Source organism: Salmo salar, chromosome 15 (assembly GCF_965601325.2).
Source record: "Salmo salar chromosome 15, fSalSal1, whole genome shotgun sequence".
NCBI lineage: Eukaryota > Metazoa > Chordata > Actinopteri > Salmoniformes > Salmonidae > Salmo > Salmo salar.
In genome coordinates, this window is record NC_138305.1 from 12594079 (window position 1) to 12619011 (window position 24933).

A 24933-nucleotide genomic window follows, 5' to 3' on the forward strand; every position below is an offset into this window, starting at 1 on the left:
AAATTGTTTAACTTGGGTCAAACGTTTCGGGTAGCCTTCCACAAGCTTCCCACAATAAGTTGGGTGAATTTTGGCCCATTCCTCCTGACAGAGCTGGTGTAACTGAGTCAGGTTTGTAGGCCTCCTTGCTCTCACACGCTTTTTCAGTTCTGCCCACAAATGTTCTATAGGATTGAGGTCAGAGCTTTGTGATGGCTACACCAAAAACTTTGAATTTGTTTTCCTTAAGCCATTTTGCCACAACTTTGTTAGTTCCAGATTTGGTGTATTGCAGTGTGGTAGCAGAGAAAACAGTCAATGGCTTGGGTGGCTGGAGTCTTTGAACATTTTTACTGCCTTCCTCTGACACCGCCTGGTATAGAGGTCCTGGATGGCAGGGAGCTCGGCCCCAGTGATGTACTGGGCCTTCCTCTGACACCGCCTGGTATAGAGGTCCTGGATGGCAGGGAGGTCCTGGATGGCAGGGAGCCCCAGTGATGTACTGGGCCATACTCATCACCCTCTGTAGTGCCTTGTGGTCGGATGCCCAGCAGTTGCCGTAACAAGTGGTGAGGCAGCCAGTCAAGATGCTCTCAATGGTGCAGCTGTAGAACTAAACTCAGCAAAAATAAAAATAAACGTCCCTTTTTCAGGACCCTGTCTTTCAAAGATAATTCGTAACAAATCCAAATAACTTCACAGAACTTCATTGTAAAGGGTTTAAACACTGTTTCCCCATGCTTGTTCAATGAACCATAAACAATTAATGAATATGCACCTGTGGAACGGTCGTTAAGACACTGACAGCTTACAGACGGTAGGCAATTAAGGTCACAGTTATGAAAACTTAGGACACTAAAGAGGCCTTTCTATTGACTCTGAAAAACACCAAAAGAAAGATGCCCAGGGTCCCTGCTCATCTGCGTGAACATGCCTTAGGCATGCTGCAAGGAGGCATGAGGACTGCAGGTGTGGCCAGGGCAATAAATTGCAATGTCCGTACTGTGAGACGCTTAAGACAGCGCCACAGGGAGACAGGATGGACAGCTGATCGTCCTCACAGTGGCAGACCATGTGTAACAACACCTGCACAGGATCGGTACATCCGAACATCACACCTGCGGGACAGGTACAGGATGGCAACAACAACTGCCCGAGTAACACCAGGAACGCACAATCCCTCCATCAGTGCTCAGACTGTCCGCAATAGGCTGAGAGAGGCTGGACTGAGGGCTTGTAGGCCTGTTGTAAGGCAGGTCCTCACCAGACATCACAGGCAACAACGTCGCCTATGGGCACAAACCCATTGTCGCTGGACCAGGCAGGACTGGTAAAAAGTGCTCTTCACTGACGAGTCACGAGGAACTCTCTACCCACTCCACTACAGCCCCGTCGATGTGGATGGGGGCGTGCTCAACCCCTCCGTTTCCTGTAGTCCACGATCAGCTTCCTTTGTCTTGCTGACGTTGAGGGAGAGGTTGTTGTCCAGGCACCACACTGCCAGGTCTCTGACACAGTCAGAGCGCAGATAGCAGCAGACAGCTGTGAAGTAGTGGTCGGAGCCCAGTCAGAAAGAGTACAGTGAAAGTACAGGCAACGTCTGTTTTATTCAGGGATATGTGTTCTCAGTCCTCTGACATGTCTAAGATTGACGGTTGCATTATTAACGATACAGTAGAGGGTTGGCGAGCTATTAGGAAGCTGGAACGCCACGTTTTAAAGGCACAGAGGAAGGTACTAGACAGAGTTGGCTCTTGCTCTAGGTTCTTGTTTGATTCCAGTTGTTTCGGTTGGAGGATTCTTTCAGCTGTATGACTGGGGGGATTTTAGTTCACTGTAAAGTATTAAACAATGAAACTCACAAAGAAAGTCTCTCTCACAGCTTTTATTTTCTTTGGTAAAAAAACGCTTCTGAGTCAAAACCAGTTAATCTGAGCCTATTTTGGTAATCCAGGTAATCGGGTGCTGTCCAGGTAATGACAGTAATTAGCAGCAAATTATATATGGTCTTGTTCTGTCTGTCTGTATGCCACTCTGAAGGATGTTTTTCTGTCTGTCTGTACCCGACTCTGAAGGATGTTTTGTGTCTGTCTGTCTGTCTGTACCCCACTCTGAGGTGTAAAGTGCAAAGCAGGTGAGGTGTAAAGTGTAAAATGTAAAGTAGGCGAAGTGTAAAGCAGGCGAGGTGTAAGGTGTAAAGCAGGCGAGGTGTAAAGTGTAAAGCAGGCAAGGTGTAAAGTGTAAAGCAGGCGAGGTGTAAAGTGTAAAGCAGGCGAGGTGTAAAGTGTAAAGCAGGCGAGGTGTAAAGTGTAAAGCAGGCGAGGTGTAAAGTGTAAAGCAGGCGAGGTGTAAAGTGTAAAGCAGGCGAGGTGTAAAGTGTAAAGCAGGCGAGGTGTAAAGTGTGCGCTGGGTGTCTAATATTTTAGAAGCAACGTGCACCTTTTGGTAACACGATACCTTGCCGGTCCAGACTAACCAAATAGCTACAATCACAACAGACATTTTCATGTTGACTTCTCATTTGTTATGAAAGCAAAATAAGTCTTTATTTAAAAAGTTAGGGGGTGGATTAGTTTTAATAGTGCAGATAAATTGTGGCTTCCATCAATGTAATTGTCTGCGACATTTCCAATCCCCATATATTTATTTGTAAATATACACTGCTCAAAAAAATAAAGGGAACACTTAAACAACACAATGTAACTCCAAGTCAATCACACTTCTGTGAAATCAAACTGTCCACTTAGGAAGCAACACTGATTGACAATACATTTCACATGCTGTTGTGCAAATGGAATAGACAACAGGTGGAAATTATAGGCAATTAGCAAGACACCTCCAATAAAGGAGTGGTTCTGCAGGTGGGGACCACAGACCACTTCTCAGTTCCTATGCTTCCTGGCTGATGTTTTGGTCACTTTTGAATGCTGGCGGTGCTTTCACTCTAGTGGTAGCATGAGACGGAGTCTACAACCCACACAAGGGGCTCAGGTAGTGCAGCTAATCCAGGATGGCACATCAATGCGAGCTGTGGCAAGAAGCTTTGCTGTGTCTGTCAGCGTAGTGTCCAGAGCATGGAGGCGCTACCAGGAGACAGGCCAGTACATCAGGAGACGTGGAGGAGGCCGTAGGAGGGCAGCAACCCAGCAGCAGGACCGCTACCTCCGCCTTTGTGCAAGGAGGAGCAGGAGAAGCACTGCCAGAGCCCTGCAAAATGACCTCCAGCAGGCCACAAATGTGCATGTGTCTGCTCAAACGGTCAGAAACAGACTCCATGAGGGTGGTATGAGGGCCCGACATCCACAGGTGGGGGTTGTGCTTACAGCCCAACACTGTGCAGGACGTTTGGCATTTGCCAGAGAACACCAAGATTGGCAAATTTGCCACTGGCGCCCTGTGCTCTTCACAGATGAAAGCAGGTTCACACTGAGCACGTGACAGACGTGACAGAGTCTGGAGACGCCGTGGAGAACGTTCTGCTGCTTGCAACATCCTCCAGCATGACCGGTTTGGCGGTGGGTCAGTCATGGTGTGGGGTGGCATTTCTTTGGGGGGCCACACAGCCCTCCATGTGCGCGCCAGAGGTAGCCTGACTGCCATTATGTACCGAGATGAGATCCTCAGACCCCTTGTGAGACCATATGCTGGTGCGGTTGGCCCTGGGTTCCTCCTAAAGCAAGACAATGCTAGACCTCGTGTGGCTGGAGTGTGTCAGCAGTTCCTGCACGAGGAAGGCATTGATGCTATGGACTGGCCCGCCCGTTCCCCAGACCTGAATCCAATTGAGCACATCTGGGACATCATGTCTCCCTCTATCCACCAACTCCACGTTGCACCACAGACTGTCCAGGAGTTGGCGGATGCTTTAGTCCAGGTCTGGGAGGAGATCCCTCAGGAGACCATCCGCCACCTCATCAGGAGCATGCCCAGGCGTTGTAGGGAGGTCATACAGGCACGTGGAGGCCACACACACACTACTGAGCCTCATTTTGACTTGTTTTAAGGACATTACATCAAAGTTGGATCAGCCTGTAGTGTGGTTTTCCACTTTAATTTTGAGTGTGACTCCAAATCCAGACCTCCATGGGTTGATAAATTGGATTTCCATTGATTATTTTTGTGTGATTTTGTTGTCAGCACATTCAACTATGTAAAGAAAAAAGTATTTAATAAGATTATTTCTTTCATTCAGATCTAGGATGTGTTGTTTAAGTGTTCCCTTTATTTTTTTGAGCAGCATATTTATATATACACACAGTACCAGTCAAATGTTTGGACACACCTACTCATTGCAGGGTTTTTTCATTATTTAGTTACTACATTTTTGAGTAATGGTGAAGACATCAAAACTATGAAAAAACACTTTTTTCTATGTTTCACCTTTATTTAACCAGGTAGGCCAGTTGAGAACAAGTTCTCATTTACAACTGCGACCTGGCCAAGATAAAGCAAAGCAGTGCAAAAAAACAAAAACACAGTTACACATAAAAAAACGTACAGACAATAACACAATAGAAACATCTATATACAGTGTGTGCAAATGGAGTAAGGAGGTAAGGCAATAAATAGGCCAATAGTAGCGAAGTAATTACAATTTAGCAGATTAACACTGGAGTGATAGATGTGCAGATGATGATGTGCAAGTAGTGATACTGGTGTGCAAAAGAGCAAAAAAATGTCAATAAAAACAATATGGGGATGAGGTAGGTAGATTGGGTGGGCTATTTACAGATGGGCTATGTACAGCTGCAGCGGTCAGTAAGCTGCTCAGATAGCTGGTGCGTAATGTTAGTGAGGGAGATTTAAGTCTCCAACTTCAGCGATTTTTGCAATTCGTTCCAGTCATTGGCAGCAGAGAACTGGAAGGAAAGGTGGCCAAAGGAGGAATTGGCTTTGGGGATGACCAGTGAAATATACCTGCTGGAGCGCGTGCTACAGGTGGGTGTTGTTATGGTGACTAGTGAGCTGAGATAAGGTGGAGCTTTACCTAGCAAAGACTTGTAGATGACCTTGAGCCCGTGGGTCTGGCGACGAATATGTAGCAAGGGCCAGCCAATGAGAGCATACAGGTCACAGTGGTCTGTAGTATATGGGGCTTTGGTGACAAAATGGAAGACAATGTGATAGACTGCACCCAGTTGCTGAGTAGAGTGTTGGAGGCTATTTTGTAAATTACATCGCCGAAGTCGAGGATTGGTAGGATAGTCAGTTTTACGAGGGTATGTTTGGCAGTGTGAGTGAAGGAGGCTTTGTTGCAAAATAGGAAGTAGATTCTAGATTTAATTTTGGATTGGAGATGCTTATTGTGAGTCTGGAAGGAGAGTTTACAGTCTAACCAGACACCTAGGTATTTGTAGTTGTCCACATATTCTAAGTCAGAACCGTCCAGAGTAGTGATGCTAGTCGGGCGGGCGGGTGCGGGCAGCGATCGGTTGAAGAGCATGCATTTAGTTTTACTAGCATTTAAGAGCAGTTGGAGGCCACGGAAGGAGTGTTTTATGGCATTAAAGCCTGTTTGGAGGTTAGTTAACACAGTGTCCAAAGAAGGGCCAGATATATACAGAACGGTGTCGTCTGCGTAGAGGTGGATCAGGAATCACCCGCAGCAAGAGCGACATCATTGATATATACAGAGAACAGAGTCGGCCCAAGAACTGAACCCTGTGGCACCCCCATAGAGACTTTCAGAGGTCTGGACAACAGGCCCTCCGATTTTACACACTGAACTCTATCTGAGAAGTAGTTGGTGAACCAGGTGAGGCAGTCATTTGAGAAACCAAGACTATTGAGTCTGCCGATAAGAATAAGGTGGTTGACAGAGTCGAAAGCCTTGGCCAGTCGATGAAGACGGCTGCACAGTACTGTCTTTCCAATCTTTATGAATCTCGGACGATACGAAAGAGAGATTGAACAGACTAGTAATAGGGGTTGCAATAATGGCGGCGGATCATTTAGAAAGAGAGGGTCCATATGGAATCATGTAGTAACCAAAAAAGTGCTAAGAAAATCAAAATATATTTTATATTTGAGATTCTTCAAAGTAGCCACCCTTTCCCTTGATGACAGCTTTGCACAGTCTTGGCATTCTCTCAACCAGCTTCACCTGCCTGGAATGCTTTTCTAACTCTTGAAGGAGTTCCCACATATGCTGAGCACTTGTTGGCTGCTTTTCCTTCGCTCTGCGGTCCAACTCCTCCCAAACCATCTCAATTGGTTTGAGGTCAGGTGATTGTGGAGGCCAGGTCATCTGATGCAGTCCTCCATCACTCTCCTTCTTGATCAAATAGCCCTTACACAGCCTGAAGGTTTGTTGGGTCATTCTCCTGTTGAAAAACAAATTATAGTCTCACTAAGTGAAAACCCGATGGGATGGCGTATTGCTGCAGAATGCTGTGGTAGCCATGCTGGTTAAGTGTGCCTTGAATTATAAATAAATCCCAGACCGTGTCACCAGCAAAGCACCCCCATACCATCACACCACCTCCTCCTCCATGCTTCACGGTGGGAACCACACATGTGGAGATCATCCGTTCACCTACTCTGTGTCTCACAAAGACCAATAGCCTGGAATCACAAAAATACCTTTTTATGAGGGGATTCTAGTAAGGCTACAGTTTGGTTTAACGCTGAGATGATATTTGCATATCAATGCAAAATAGGCTACTCTGATGCATATCCTATAAATCAGATCAATGAACCAAGTGAGCTGCATTGCCTACCCACACTGCCCCGCGGCTGGAGTGATACGGCACGTTACAATTTTCATGTGGCACAGGACTACGTAAAATGTTGGAGCGCACTACAAGGAGACTCCCCTTTTGTGATGACAAAATGACATTGTGACACTGCCCTACACTCCAAATCGTCCTTCTCCGCAGGGTATAAATTGGCCTTAAGATGTTTGTTTATCTGAGACGTGAGGCGCTGCAATGGGGGTGAGACACGGCTGATTACTGAAAGACTGTATCTACATCCCAAATGGCACCGTATTCCCTATATAGTGCACTACTTTAGACCAGAGCTCTATGGCACCCTATTCCCTATATATAGTGCACTACTTTAGACCAGAGCCCTATGGAAAGCTATTCCCTATATAGTGCACTACATTAGACCAGAGCCCTATGGAACCTTATTCCCTATATAAAGTGCACTACTTTAGACCAGAGCCCTATGGAACCCTATTCCCTATATAAAGTGCACTACTTTAGACCAGAGCCCTATGGAACCCTATTCCCTATATAAAGTGCACTACTTTAGACCAGAGCCCTATGGCACCCTGTTCCCTATATAAAGTGCACTACTTTAGACCAGAGCCATATGGCACCCTATTCCCTTTAAAGTGCACTACTTTAGACCAGAGCCCTATGGTACCCTATTCCCTATAAAGTGCACTACTTTAGAGTGGATTGAGAGTAGAGGCTGCATCTGAAGGCTGACTGTCTCACATCAACATGATTAAATCATTGGTTGTTAGAATCTGGAGGAGAAGATCACCTAAACTGCATTAGAAGCAATTTCTCTACCCTCTATCCCCTGTGTGTGCCTGCGTGTGTGTGGTGTCTGGGTGAGAATGTGCGTCTTCGCCCGGAGAAATGTAACTAATATTTTCTCTGACTCATCCTCCCCCTCTCTCTCTCTTTCCTCCAGATTGTCACTTCGTAACAGACTACTTTACACGGACGCCTCGTAAGCTGAATGCATTCCGGTCCTTCGCCAGTGTGGAGCTGTTCCACTTCAGTGTTCCTGAAGACACAGTGGTGGCTGTATGGAACCTCATCACCTTCAAGGAACAAGGAGGAACCTTCGGTGACAGCTGCCCCGACCGCAACGTCACCGTGTGAGTACATCTAACCCCTAACCCGACCACAACGTCACCGTGTGAGTACATATAACCCCTAACCTGACCACAACGTCACCGTGTGAGTACATCTAACCCCTAACCACAACATCACCGTGTGGGTACATCTAACCCTAACCTGACCGCAACGTCACAGTGTGAGTACATCTAACCTGACCTCAACGTCACAGTGTGAGTACATCTAACCCTAACCTGACCGCAACGTCACAGTGTGAGTACATCTAACCCTAACCTGAACTTCACAGTGTGAGTACATCTAACCCCTAACCTGACCGCAACGTCACAGTGTGAGTACATCTAACCTGACGACAACGTCACCGTGTGAGTACATCTAACCCTAACCTGACCACAACGTCACTGTGTGAGTACATCTAACCCCTAACCTGACCACAATGTCACTGTGTGAGTACATCTAACCCCTAACCTGACCACAACGTCACCGTGTGAGTACATCTAACCCCTAACCTGACCACGTCACCGTGTGAGTACATCTAACCCTAACCTGACCGCAACGTCACAGTGTGAGTACATCTAACCCTAACCTGACCGCAACGTCACAGTGTGAGTACATCTAACCTAACATCAACGTCACAGTGTGAGTACATCTAACCCTAACCTGACCGCAACGTCACAGTGTGAGTAGATCTAAACCGACCACAACGTCACCGTGTGAGTACATCTAACCCCTAACCTGACCGCAACGTCACAGTGTGAGTACATCTAACCTGACGACAACGTCACCGTGTGAGTACATCTAACCAGTAACCTGACCACAACGTCACCGTGTGAGTACATCTAACCCCTAACCTGACCACAACGTCACCGTGTGAGTACATCTAACCCGAACCTGACCACAACGTCACCGTGTGAGTTCATCTAACCCCTAAACTGTCCACAACATCACAGTGTGTGTACATCTAACCCTAACCTGACCACAACGTCACAGTGTGAGTACATCTAACCTGACCACAACGTCACCGTGTGAGTACATCTAACCTGACCACAACGTCACCGTGTGAGTACATCTAACCACTAACCTGACCACAACGTCACAGTGTGAGTACATCTAACCTGACCACAACGTCACAGTGTGAGTACATCTAACCCTAACCTGACCACAACGTCACAGTGTGAGTACATCTAACCCTAACCTGACCACAAAGTCACCGTGTGAGTACATCTAACCTCTAACCTGACCACAACGTCACAGTGTGAGTACTTCTAACCCTAACCTGACCACAACGTCACAGTGTGAGTACATCTAACCTGACCACAACGTCACAGTGTGAGTACATCTAACCTGACCACAACGTCACCGTGTGAGTACATCTAACCTGACCACAACGTCAGTGTGAGTACATCTAACCTGACCACAACGTCACAGTGTGAGTACATCTAACCTGACCACAACGTCACAGTGTGAGTACATCTAACCCCTAACCTGACCACAACGTCACAGTGTGAGTACATCTAACCCTAACCCGACCGCAACATCACAGTGTGAGTACATCTTACCACAACGTCACAGTGTGAGTACATCTAACCTGACCTCAACGTCACAGTGTGAGTACATCTAACCCTAACCTGACCACAACGTCACAGTGTGAGTACATCTAACCCTAACCTGAACTTCAGTGTGAGTACATCTAACCCCAACATCACAGTGTGAGTACATCTAACCCTAACCTGACCGCAACGTCACAGTGTGAGTACAACTAACCTGACCTCAACGTCACAGTGTGAGTACATCTAACCCTAACCTGACCACAACATCACCGTGTGAGTACATCTAACCACAACATCAGTGTGAGTACATCTAACCCTAACCTGACCTTAACGTCACAGTGTGTGTACATCTAACCCTAACCTGACCACAACATCACCGTGTGAGTACATCTAACCCTAACCCAAACACAACGTCACAGTGTGAGTACATCTAACGCTAACCTGACCACAACGTCACAGTGTGAGTACATCTAACCTGACAGCAACGTCACAGTGTGAGTACATCTAACCTGACCACAACGTCCCACTGTGAGTACATCTAACCCTAACCTGACCACAACGTCACAGTGTGAGTACATCTAACCCTAACCTGTCCACAACGTCACAGTGTGAGTACATCTAACCCTAACCCGACCGCAACGTCACAGTGTAAGTACATCTAACCCTAACCTGACAACAACTTCCCAGTGTGAGTACATCTAACCCTAACCTGACCACAACGTCACAGTGTGAGTACATCTAACCCTAACCTGACCACAATGTCACAGTGTGAATACATCTAATCCTAACCTGACCACAACGTCACAGTGAGTACATATAACCCTAACCTGACCACAACGTCACAGTGTGAGTGCATCTAACCTGACCACAATGTCACAGTGTGAGTACATCTAACCTGACCACAACGTCCCACTGTGAGTACATCTAACCCTAACCTGACCACAACGTCACAGTGTGAGTACATCTAACCCTAACCTGTCCACAACGTCACAGTGTGAGTACATCTAACCCTAACCCGACCGCAATGTCACAGTGTAAGTACATCTAACCCTAACCTGACAACAACTTCCCAGTGTGAGTACATCTAACCCTAACCTGACCACAACGTCACAGTGTGAGTACATCTAACCCTAACCTGACCACAATGTCACAGTGTGAATACATCTAACCCTAACCTGACCACAACGTCACAGTGAGTACATATAACCCTAACCTGACCACAACGTCACAGTGTGAGTGCATCTAACCTGACCACAATGTCACAGTGTGAGTACATCTAACCCCTAACCCAAACACAACGTCACAGTGTGAGTACATCTAACGCTAACCTGACCACAACGTCACAGTGTGAGTACATCTAACCTGACAGCAACGTCACAGTGTGAGTACATCTAACCTGACCACAACGTCCCACTGTGAGTACATCTAACCCTAACCTGACCACAACGTCACAGTGTGAGTACATCTAACCCTAACCTGTCCACAACGTCACAGTGTGAGTACATCTAACCCTAACCCGACCGCAACGTCACAGTGTAAGTACATCTAACCCTAACCTGACAACAACTTCCCAGTGTGAGTACATCTAACCCTAACCTGACCACAACGTCACAGTGTGAGTACATCTAACCCTAACCTGACCACAATGTCACAGTGTGAATACATCTAATCCTAACCTGACCACAACGTCACAGTGAGTACATATAACCCTAACCTGACCACAACGTCACAGTGTGAGTGCATCTAACCTGACCACAATGTCACAGTGTGAGTACATCTAACCTGACCACAACGTCCCACTGTGAGTACATCTAACCCTAACCTGACCACAACGTCACAGTGTGAGTACATCTAACCCTAACCTGTCCACAACGTCACAGTGTGAGTACATCTAACCCTAACCCGACCGCAATGTCACAGTGTAAGTACATCTAACCCTAACCTGACAACAACTTCCCAGTGTGAGTACATCTAACCCTAACCTGACCACAACGTCACAGTGTGAGTACATCTAACCCTAACCTGACCACAATGTCACAGTGTGAATACATCTAACCCTAACCTGACCACAACGTCACAGTGAGTACATATAACCCTAACCTGACCACAACGTCACAGTGTGAGTGCATCTAACCTGACCACAATGTCACAGTGTGAGTACATCTAACCCCTAACCTGACCACAACGTCACCGTGAGAGTACATCTAACCCCTAACCTGACCACAACGTAACTGTATGAGTACATCTAACCCTAACCTGACCACAACGTCACAGTGTGAGTACATCTAACCACAACGTCACCGTGTGAGTACATCTAACCTGACCACAACGTCACAGTGTGAGTACATCTAACCTGACCACAACGTCCCAGTGTGAGTACATCTAACCCTAACCTGACCGCAACGTCACAGTGTGAGTACATCTAACCTGACCTCAACGTCACAGTGTGAGTACATCTAACCCTAACCTGACCGCAACGTCACAGTGTGAGTACATCTAACCCTAACCTGAACTTCAGTGTGAGTACATCTAACCCCAACATCACAGTGTGAGTACATCTAACCCTAACCTGACCGCAACGTCACAGTGTGAGTACATCTAACCTGACCTCAACGTCAGTGTGAGTACATCTAACCCTAACCTGACCACAACATCACCGTGTGAGTACATCTAACCCTAACCTGACCACAACGTCACCGTATGAGTACATCTAACCCTAACCTGACCACAACATCACAGTTTGAGTACATTTAACCACAACATCAGTGTGAGTACATCTAACCCTAACCTGACCTTAACGTCACAGTGTGTGTACATCTAACCCTAACCTGACCACAACATCACCGTGTGAGTACATCTAACCCTAACCCAAACACAACGTCACAGTGTGAGTACATCTAACGCTAACCTGACCACAACGTCACAGTGTGAGTACATCTAACCTGACAGCAACGTCACAGTGTGAGTACATCTAACCTGACCACAACGTCCCAGTGTGAGTACATCTAACCCTAACCTGACCACAACGTCACAGTGTGAGTACATCTAACCCTAACCTGTCCACAACGTCACAGTGTGAGTACATCTAACCCTAACCCGACCGCAACGTCACAGTGTAAGTTCATCTAACCCTAACCTGACAACAACGTCCCAGTGTGAGTACATCTAACCCTAACCTGACCACAACGTCACAGTGTGAGTACATCTAACCCTAACCTGACCACAATGTCACAGTGTGAATACATCTAACCCTAACCTGACCACAACGTCACAGTGAGTACATCTAACCCTAACCTGACCACAACGTCACAGTGTGAGTGCATCTAACCTGACCACAATGTCACAGTGTGAGTACATCTAACCCCTAACCTGACCACAACGTCACCGTGTGAGTACATCTAACCCCTAACCTGACCACAACGTCACAGTGTGAGTACATCTAACCCTAACCTGACCACAACGTCACAGTGTGTGTACATCTAACCCTACCCCAAACACAACGTCACAGTGTGAGTACATCTAACGCTAACCTGACCACAACGTCACAGTGTGAGTACATCTAACCTGACCACAACGTCACAGTGTGACTACATCTAACCTGACCACAACGTCACAGTGTGACTACATCTAACCTGACCACAACGTCACAGTGTGAGTACATCTAACCTGACCACAACGTCACAGTGTGAGTACATCTAACCTGAGCACAACGTCCCAGTGTGAGTACGTCTAACCCTAACCTGACCACAACGTCACAGTGTGAGTACATCTAACCCTAACCTGACCACAAAGTCACAGTGTGAATACATCTAACCCTAACCTGACCACAACGTCACCGTGTGAGTACATCTAACCCCTAACCTGACCACAACGTCACCGTGTGAGTACATCTAACCCCTAACCTGACCACAACGTCACCGTGTGAGTACATCTAACCCCTAACCTGACCACAACGTCACCGTGTGAGTACATCTAACCCTAACCTGACCACAACGTCACAGTGTGAGTACATCTAACCCCAAACCTGACCACAACGTCACCGTGTGTGTACATCTAACCTGACCACAACGTCACAGTGTGAGTACGTCTGACCCCTAACCTGACCACAACATCACAGTGTGAGCACATCTGACCACAACGTCACAGTGTGAGTACATCTAACCCTAACCTGACCACAACATCAGTGAGTACATCTAACCTGACCACAACGTCACCGTGTGAGTACATCTAACCTGACCACAACGTCACCGTGTGAGTACATCTAACCCCTAACCTGACCACAACGTCACAGTGTGAGTACATCTAACCACAACGTCACAGTGTGAGTACATCTAACCCTAACCTGACCACAACATCAGTGAGTACATCTAACCTGACCACAACGTCACAGTGTGAGTACATCTAACCTGACCACAACGTCACAGTGTGAGTACATCTAACCCTAACCCGACCGCAACGTCACAGTGTAAGTACATCTAACCCTAACCTGACCACAACGTCCTAGTGTGAGTACATCTAACCCTTACCTGACCACAATGTCACAGTGTGAGTACATCTAACCCTAACCTGACCACAACGTCAGTGTGAGTACATCTAACCCTAACCCGACCGCAACGTCACAGTGTAAGTACATCTAACCCTAACCTGACCACAACATCACAGTGTGAGTACATCTAACCCTAACCTGACCACAACATCACAGTCAGTACATCTAACCCTAACCTGACCACAATGTCACAGTGTGAGTACATCTAACCCCTAACCTGACCACAACGTCACCGTGTGAGTACATCTAACCCTAACCTGACCATAACGTCACAGTGTGAGTACATCTAACCCCAAACCTGACCACAACGTCACCGTGTGTGTACATCTAACCTGACCACAACGTCACAGTGTGAGTACGTCTGACCCCTAACCTGACCACAACATCACAGTGTGAGCACATCTGACCCCTAACCTGACCACAACGTCACCATGTGAGTACATCTAACCCTAACCTGACCACAACGTCAGTGTGAGTACATCTAACCTGACCACAACGTCACCGTGTGAGTACATCTAACCTGACCACAACGTCACCGTGTGAGTACATCTAACCCCTAACCTGACCACAACGTCACAGTGTGAGTACATCTAACCACAACGTCACAGTGTGAGTACATCTAACCCTAACCTGACCACAACATCAGTGAGTACATCTAACCTGACCACAACGTCACAGTGTGAGTACATCTAACCTGACCACAACGTCACAGTGTGAGTACATCTAACCCTAACCCGACCGCAACGTCACAGTGTAAGTACATCTAACCCTAACCTGACCACAACGTCCTAGTGTGAGTACATCTAACCCTTACCTGACCACAACGTCACAGTGTGAGTACATCTAACCCTAACCTGACCACAACGTCAGTGTGAGTACATCTAACCCTAACCCGACCGCAACGTCACAGTGTAAGTACATCTAACCCTAGCCTGACAACAACGTCCCAGTGTGAGTACATCTAACCCTAACCTGACCACAACATCACAGTGTGAGTACATCTAACCCTAACCTGACCACAACATCACAGTCAGTACATCTAACCCTAACCTGACCACAATGTCACAGTGTGAGTACATCTAACCCTAACCTGACCACAACATCAGTGAGTACATCTAACCTGACCACAACGTCACAGTGTGAGTACATCTAACCTGACCACAACGTCACAGTGTGAGTACATCTAACCCTAACCCGACCGCAACGTCACAGTGTAAGTACATCTAACCCTAACCTGACCACAACGTCACAGTCAGTACATCTAACCCTAACCTGACCACAATGTCACAGTGTGAGTACATCTAACCCCTAACCTGACCACAACGTCACCGTGTGAGTACATCTAACCCCTATCCTGACCACAACGTCACCGTGTGAGTACATCTAACCCCTAACCTGACCACAACGTCACAGTGTGAGTACATCTAACCCCTAACCTGACCACAACGTCACAGTGTGAGTACATCTAACCCCTAACCTGACCACAACGTCACCGTGTGAGTACATCTAACCTGACCACAACGTCACAGTGTGAGTACGTCTGACCCCTAACCTGACCACAACGTCACAGTGTGAGCACATCTGACCCCTAACCTGACCACAACGTCACCGTGTGAGTACATCTAACCCTAACCTGACCACAACGTCACAGTGTGAGTACATCTAACCTGACCACAACGTCACCGTGTGAGTACATCTAACCTGACCACAACGTCACCGTGTGAGTACATCTAACCCCTAACCTGACCACAACGTCACAGTGTGAGTACATCTAACCACAACATCACAGTGTGAGTACATCTAACCCTAACCTGACCACAACATCACAGTGTGAGTACATCTAACCCTAACCTGACCACATCGTCACCGTGTGAGTACATTTAACCCCTAACCACAACGTCACCGTGTGAGTACATCTAACCCCTAACCTGACCACAACGTCACAGTGTGAGTACATCTAACCTGACCAAAACGTCAATGTGTGAGTACATCTAACCACAACGTCACCGTGTGAGTACTTCTAACCTGACCACAACATCACAGTGTGAGTACATCTAACCCTAACCTGACCAGAACGTCACCGTGTGAGTACATCTAACCCCTAACCTGACCACAACGTCACCGTGTGAGTACATCTAACCTGACCTCAACGTCAGTGTGAGTACATCTAACCCTAACCTGACCACAACATCACCGTGTGAGTACATCTAACCCTAACCTGACCACAACGTCACCGTATGAGTACATCTAACCCTAACCTGACCACAACATTACAGTTTGAGTACATTTAACCACAACATCAGTGTGAGTACATCTAACCCTAACCTGACCTTAACGTCACAGTGTGTGTACATCTAACCCTAACCTGACCACAACATCACCGTGTGAGTACATCTAACCCTAACCCAAACACAACGTCACAGTGTGAGTACATCTAACGCTAACCTGACCACAACGTCACAGTGTGAGTACATCTAACCTGACAGCAACGTCACAGTGTGAGTACATCTAACCTGACCACAACGTCCCAGTGTGAGTACATCTAACCCTAACCTGACCACAACGTCACAGTGTGAGTACATCTAACCCTAACCTGTCCACAACGTCACAGTGTGAGTACATCTAACCCTAACCCTACCGCAACGTCACAGTGTAAGTTCATCTAACCCTAACCTGACAACAACGTCCCAGTGTGAGTACATCTAACCCTAACCTGACCACAACGTCACAGTGTGAGTACATCTAACCCTAACCTGACCACAATGTCACAGTGTGAATACATCTAACCCTAACCTGACCACAACGTCACAGTGAGTACATCTAACCCTAACCTGACCACAACGTCACAGTGTGAGTGCATCTAACCTGACCACAATGTCACAGTGTGAGTACATCTAACCCCTAACCTGACCACAACGTCACCGTGTGAGTACATCTAACCCCTAACCTGACCACAACGTCACAGTGTGAGTACATCTAACCCTAACCTGACCACAACGTCACAGTGTGTGTACATCTAACCCTACCCCAAACACAACGTCACAGTGTGAGTACATCTAACGCTAACCTGACCACAACGTCACAGTGTGAGTACATCTAACCTGACTACAACGTCACAGTGTGACTACATCTAACCTGACCACAACGTCACAGTGTGACTACATCTAACCTGACCACAACGTCACAGTGTGAGTACATCTAACCTGACCACAACGTCACAGTGTGAGTACATCTAACCTGAGCACAACGTCACAGTGTGAGTACGTCTGACCCCAAACCTGACCACAACGTCACCGTGTGTGTACATCTAACCTGACCACAACGTCACAGTGTGAGTACGTCTGACCCCTAACCTGACCACAGCATCACAGTGTGAGCACATCTGACCACAACGTCACAGTGTGAGTACATCTAACCCTAACCTGACCACAACATCAGTGAGTACATCTAACCTGACCACAACGTCACCGTGTGAGTACATCTAACCTGACCACAACGTCACCGTGTGAGTACATCTAACCCCTAACCTGACCACAACGTCACAGTGTGAGTACATCTAACCACAACGTCACAGTGTGAGTACATCTAACCCTAACCTGACCACAACATCAGTGAGTACATCTAACCTGACCACAACGTCACAGTGTGAGTACATCTAACCTGACCACAACGTCACAGTGTGAGTACATCTAACCCTAACCCGACCGCAACGTCACAGTGTAAGTACATCTAACCCTAACCTGACCACAACGTCCTAGTGTGAGTACATCTAACCCTTACCTGACCACAATGTCACAGTGTGAGTACATCTAACCCTAACCTGACCACAACGTCAGTGTGAGTACATCTAACCCTAACCCGACCGCAACGTCACAGTGTAAGTACATCTAACCCTAACCTGACCACAACATCACAGTGTGAGTACATCTAACCCTAACCTGACCACAACATCACAGTCAGTACATCTAACCCTAACCTGACCACAATGTCACAGTGTGAGTACATCTAACCCCTAACCTGACCACAACGTCACCGTGTGAGTACATCTAACCCTAACCTGACCATAACGTCACAGTGTGAGTACATCTAACCCCAAACCTGACCACAACGTCACCGTGTGTGTACATCTAACCTGACCACAACGTCACAGTGTGAGTACGTCTGACCCCTAACCTGACCACAACATCACAGTGTGAGCACATCTGACCCCTAACCTGACCACAACGTCACCATGTGAGTACATCTAACCCTAACCTGACCACAACGTCAGTGTGAGTACATCTAACCTGACCACAACGTCACCGTGTGAGTACATCTAACCTGACCACAACGTCACCGTGTGAGTACATCTAACCCCTAACCTGACCACAACGTCACAGTGTGAGTACATCTAACCACAACGTCACAGTGTGAGTACATCTAACCCTAACCTGACCACAACATCAGTGAGCACATCTAACCTGACCACAACGTCACAGTGTGAGTACATCTAACCTGACCACAACGTCACAGTGTGAGTACATCTAACCCTAACCCGACCGCAACGTCACAGTGTAAGTACATCTAACCCTAACCTGACCACAACGTCCTAGTGTGAGTACATCTAACCCTTACCTGACCACAACGTCACAGTGTGAGTACATCTAACCCTAACCTGACCACAACGTCAGTGTGAGTACATCTAACCCTAACCCGACCGCAACGTCACAGTGTAAGTACATCTAACCCTAGCCTGACAACAACGTCCCAGTGTGAGTACATCTAACCCTAACCTGACCACAACATCACAGTGTGAGTACATCTAACCCTAACCTGACCACAACATCACAGTCAGTACATCTAACCCTAACCTGACCACAATGTCACAGTGTGAGTACATCTAACCCTAACCTGACCACAACATCAGTGAGTACATCTAACCTGACCACAACGTCACAGTGTGAGTACATCTAACCTGACCACAACGTCACAGTGTGAGTACATCTAACCCTAACCCGACCGCAACGTCACAGTGTAAGTACATCTAACCCTAACCTGACCACAACGTCACAGTCAGTACATCTAACCCTAACCTGACCACAATGTCACAGTGTGAGTACATCTAACCCCTAACCTGACCACAACGTCACCGTGTGAGTACATCTAACCCCTAACCTGACCACAACGTCACCGTGTGAGTACATCTAACCCCTAACCTGACCACAACGTCACAGTGTGAGTACATCTAACCCCTAACCTGACCACAACGTCACAGTGTGAGTACATCTAACCCCTAACCTGACCACAACGTCACCGTGTGAGTACATCTAACCTGACCACAACGTCACAGTGTGAGTACGTCTGACCCCTAACCTGACCACAACGTCACAGTGTGAGCACATCTGACCCCTAACCTGACCACAACGTCACCGTGTGAGTACATCTAACCCTAACCTGACCACAACGTCACAGTGTGAGTACATCTAACCTGACCACAACGTCACCGTGTGAGTACATCTAACCTGACCACAACATCACCGTGTGAGTACATCTAACCCCTAACCTGACCACAACGTCACAGTGTGAGTACATCTAACCACAACATCACAGTGTGAGTACATCTAACCCTAACCTGACCACAACATCACAGTGTGAGTACATCTAACCCTAACCTGACCACATCGTCACCGTGTGAGTACATTTAACCCCTAACCACAACGTCACCGTGTGAGTACATCTAACCCCTAACCTGACCACAACGTCACAGTGTGAGTACATCTAACCTGACCAAAACGTCAATGTGTGAGTACATCTAACCACAACGTCACCGTGTGAGTACTTCTAACCTGACCACAACATCACAGTGTGAGTACATCTAACCCTAACCTGACCAGAACGTCACCGTGTGAGTACATCTAACCCCTAACCTGACCACAACGTCACCGTGTGAGTACATCTAACCTGACCTCAACGTCAGTGTGAGTACATCTAACCCTAACCTGACCACAACATCACCGTGTGAGTACATCTAACCCTAACCTGACCACAACGTCACCGTATGAGTACATCTAACCCTAACCTGACCACAACATTACAGTTTGAGTACATTTAACCACAACATCAGTGTGAGTACATCTAACCCTAACCTGACCTTAACGTCACAGTGTGTGTACATCTAACCCTAACCTGACCACAACATCACCGTGTGAGTACATCTAACCCTAACCCAAACACAACGTCACAGTGTGAGTACATCTAACGCTAACCTGACCACAACGTCACAGTGTGAGTACATCTAACCTGACAGCAACGTCACAGTGTGAGTACATCTAACCTGACCACAACGTCCCAGTGTGAGTACATCTAACCCTAACCTGACCACAACGTCACAGTGTGAGTACATCTAACCCTAACCTGTCCACAACGTCACAGTGTGAGTACATCTAACCCTAACCCGACCGCAACGTCACAGTGTAAGTTCATCTAACCCTAACCTGACAACAACGTCCCAGTGTGAGTACATCTAACCCTAACCTGACCACAACGTCACAGTGTGAGTACATCTAACCCTAACCTGACCACAATGTCACAGTGTGAATACATCTAACCCTAACCTGACCACAACGTCACAGTGAGTACATCTAACCCTAACCTGACCACAACGTCACAGTGTGAGTGCATCTAACCTGACCACAATGTCACAGTGTGAGTACATCTAACCCCTAACCTGACCACAACGTCACCGTTTGAGTACATCTAACCCCTAACCTGACCACAACATCACAGTGTGAGTACATCTAACCCTAACCTGACCACAACGTCACAGTGTGAGTACATCTAACCCTACCCCAAACACAACGTCACAGTGTGAGTACATCTAACGCTAACCTGACCACAACGTCACAGTGTGAGTACATCTAACCTGACCACAACGTCACAGTGTGACTACATCTAACCTGACCACAACGTCACAGTGTGACTACATCTAACCTGACCACAACGTCACAGTGTGAGTACATCTAACCTGACCACAACGTCACAGTGTGAGTACATCTAACCTGAGCACAACGTCCCAGTGTGAGTACTTCTAACCCTAACCTGACCACAACGTCACAGTGTGAGTACATCTAACCCTAACCTGACCACAACGTCACAGTGTGAATACATCTAACCCTAACCTGACCACAACGTCACCGTGTGAGTACATCTAACCCCTAACCTGACCACAACGTCACCGTGTGAGTACATCTAACCCCTAACCTGACCACAACGTCACCGTGTGAGTACATCTAACCCCTAACCTGACCACAACGTCACCGTGTGAGTACATCTAACCCTAACCTGACCACAACGTCACAGTGTGAGTACATCTAACCCCAAACCTGACCACAACGTCACCGTGTGTGTACATCTAACCTGACCACAACGTCATAGTGTGAGTACGTCTGACCCCTAACCTGACCACAACATCACAGTGTGAGCACATCTGACCCCTAACCTGACCACAACGTCACCGTGTGAGTACATCTAACCCTAACCTGACCACAACGTCACAGTGTGAGTACATCTAACCTGACCACAACGTCACCGTGTGAGTACATCTAACCCCTAACCTGACCACAACGTCACAGTGTGAGTACATCTAACCACAACGTCACAGTGTGAGTACATCTAACCCTAACCTGACCACAACATCAGTGAGTACATCTAACCTGACCACAACGTCACAGTGTGAGTACATCTAACCTGACCACAACGTCACAGTGTGAGTACATCTAACCCTAACCCGACCGCAACGTCACAGTGTAAGTACATCTAACCCTAACCTGACCACAACGTCCTAGTGTGAGTACATCTAACCCTTACCTGACCACAACGTCACAGTGTGAGTACATCTAACCCTAACCTGACCACAACGTCAGTGTGAGTACATCTAACCCTAACCCGACCGCAACGTCACAGTGTAAGTACATCCAACCCTAGCCTGACAACAACGTCCCAGTGTGAGTACATCTAACCCTAACCTGACCACAACTTCACAGTGTGAGTACATCTAACCCTAACCTGACCACAACATCACAGTCAGTACATCTAACCCTAACCTGACCACAATGTCACAGTGTGAGTACATCTAACCCTAACCTGACCACAACATCAGTGAGTACATCTAACCTGACCACAACGTCACAGTGTGAGTACATCTAACCTGACCACAACGTCACAGTGTGAGTACATCTAACCCTAACCCGACCGCAACGTCACAGTGTAAGTACATCTAACCCTAACCTGACCACAACGTCACAGTCAGTACATCTAACCCTAACCTGACCACAATGTCACAGTGTGAGTACATCTAACCCCTAACCTGACCACAACGTCACCGTGTGAGTACATCTAACCCCTAACCTGACCACAACGTCACCGTGTGAGTACATCTAACCCCTAACCTGACCACAACGTCACAGTGTGAGTACATCTAACCCCTAACCTGACCACAACGTCACAGTGTGAGTACATCTAACCCCTAACCTGACCACAACGTCACCGTGTGAGTACATCTAACCTGACCATAACGTCACAGTGTGAGTACGTCTGACCCCTAACCTGACCACAACGTCACAGTGTGAGCACATCCGACCCCTAACCTGACCACAACGTCACCGTGTGAGTACATCTAACCCTAACCTGACCACAACGTCACAGTGTGAGTACATCTAACCTGACCACAACGTCACCGTGTGAGTACATCTAACCTGACCACAACGTCACCGTGTGAGTACATCTAACCCCTAACCTGACCACAACGTCACAGTGTGAGTACATCTAACCACAACATCACAGTGTGAGTACATCTAACCCTAACCTGACCACAACATCACAGTGTGAGTACATCTAACCCTAACCTGACCACATCGTCACCGTGTGAGTACATTTAACCCCTAACCACAACGTCACCGTGTGAGTACATCTAACCCCTAACCTGACCACAACGTCACAGTGTGAGTACATCTAACCTGACCACAACGTCAATGTGTGAGTACATCTAACCACAACGTCACCGTGTGAGTACATCTAACCTGACCACAACATCACAGTGTGAGTACATCTAACCCTAACCTGACCAGAACGTCACCGTGTGAGTACATCTAACCCCTAACCTGACCACAACGTCACCGTGTGAGTACATCCAACCTGAACACATCACAGTGTGAGTACATCTAACCCTAACCTGACAACAACGTCACAGTGTGAGTACATCTAACCCTAACCTGACCAGAACGTCACCGTGTGAGCACATCTAACCCCTAATCTGACCACAATGTCACCGTGTGACTACATCTAACCTGACCACAACGTCACAGTGTGACTACATCTAACCTGACCACAACGTCACAGTGTGAGTACATCTAACCTGACCACAACGTCACAGTGTGAGTACATCTAACCTGAGCACAACGTCCCAGTGTGAGTACTTCTAACCCTAACCTGACCACAACGTCACAGTGTGAGTACATCTAACCCTAACCTGACCACAACGTCACAGTGTGAATACATCTAACCCTAACCTGACCACAACGTCACCGTGTGAGTACATCTAACCCCTAACCTGACCACAACGTCACCGTGTGAGTACATCTAACCCCTAACCTGACCACAACGTCACCGTGTGAGTACATCTAACCCCTAACCTGACCACAACGTCACCGTGTGAGTACATCTAACCCTAACCTGACCACAACGTCACAGTGTGAGTACATCTAACCCCAAACCTGACCACAACGTCACCGTGTGTGTACATCTAACCTGACCACAACGTCACAGTGTGAGTACGTCTGACCCCTAACCTGACCACAACATCACAGTGTGAGTACGTCTGACCCCTAACCTGACCACAACATCACAGTGTGAGCACATCTGACCCCTAACCTGACCACAACGTCACCGTGTGAGTACATCTAACCCTAACCTGACCACAACGTCACAGTGTGAGTACATCTAACCTGACCACAACGTCACCGTGTGAGTACATCTAACCCCTAACCTGACCACAACGTCACAGTGTGAGTACATCTAACCACAACGTCACAGTGTGAGTACATCTAACCCTAACCTGACCACAACATCAGTGAGTACATCTAACCTGACCACAACGTCACAGTGTGAGTACATCTAACCTGACCACAACGTCACAGTGTGAGTACATCTAACCCTAACCCGACCGCAACGTCACAGTGTAAGTACATCTAACCCTAACCTGACCACAACGTCCTAGTGTGAGTACATCTAACCCTTACCTGACCACAACGTCACAGTGTGAGTACATCTAACCCTAACCTGACCACAACGTCAGTGTGAGTACATCTAACCCTAACCCGACCGCAACGTCACAGTGTAAGTACATCCAACCCTAGCCTGACAACAACGTCCCAGTGTGAGTACATCTAACCCTAACCTGACCACAACATCACAGTGTGAGTACATCTAACCCTAACCTGACCACAACATCACAGTCAGTACATCTAACCCTAACCTGACCACAATGTCACAGTGTGAGTACATCTAACCCTAACCTGACCACAACATCAGTGAGTACATCTAACCTGACCACAACGTCACAGTGTGAGTACATCTAACCTGACCACAACGTCACAGTGTGAGTACATCTAACCCTAACCCGACCGCAACGTCACAGTGTAAGTACATCTAACCCTAACCTGACCACAACGTCACAGTCAGTACATCTAACCCTAACCTGACCACAATGTCACAGTGTGAGTACATCTAACCCCTAACCTGACCACAACGTCACCGTGTGAGTACATCTAACCCCTAACCTGACCACAACGTCACCGTGTGAGTACATCTAACCCCTAACCTGACCACAACGTCACAGTGTGAGTACATCTAACCCCTAACCTGACCACAACGTCACAGTGTGAGTACATCTAACCCCTAACCTGACCACAACGTCACCGTGTGAGTACATCTAACCTGACCACAACGTCACAGTGTGAGTACGTCTGACTCCTAACCTGACCACAACGTCACAGTGTGAGCACATCCG

General features: G+C 47.4%; 1 protein-coding gene across 1 annotated transcript in view; it reads left to right on the top strand.

Moving 5' to 3' along the window:
- tmem8b (transmembrane protein 8B) overlaps positions 1-24933 on the top strand; it is a 400770-nt gene that overhangs the window by 27682 nt on the left and 348155 nt on the right. Inside the window, exon 2 of the mRNA XM_045695455.2 lies at positions 7627-7816. Coding sequence (XP_045551411.2) covers positions 7627-7816 — 190 coding nt within the window. The remainder of the gene's footprint in view (positions 1-7626; positions 7817-24933) is intronic.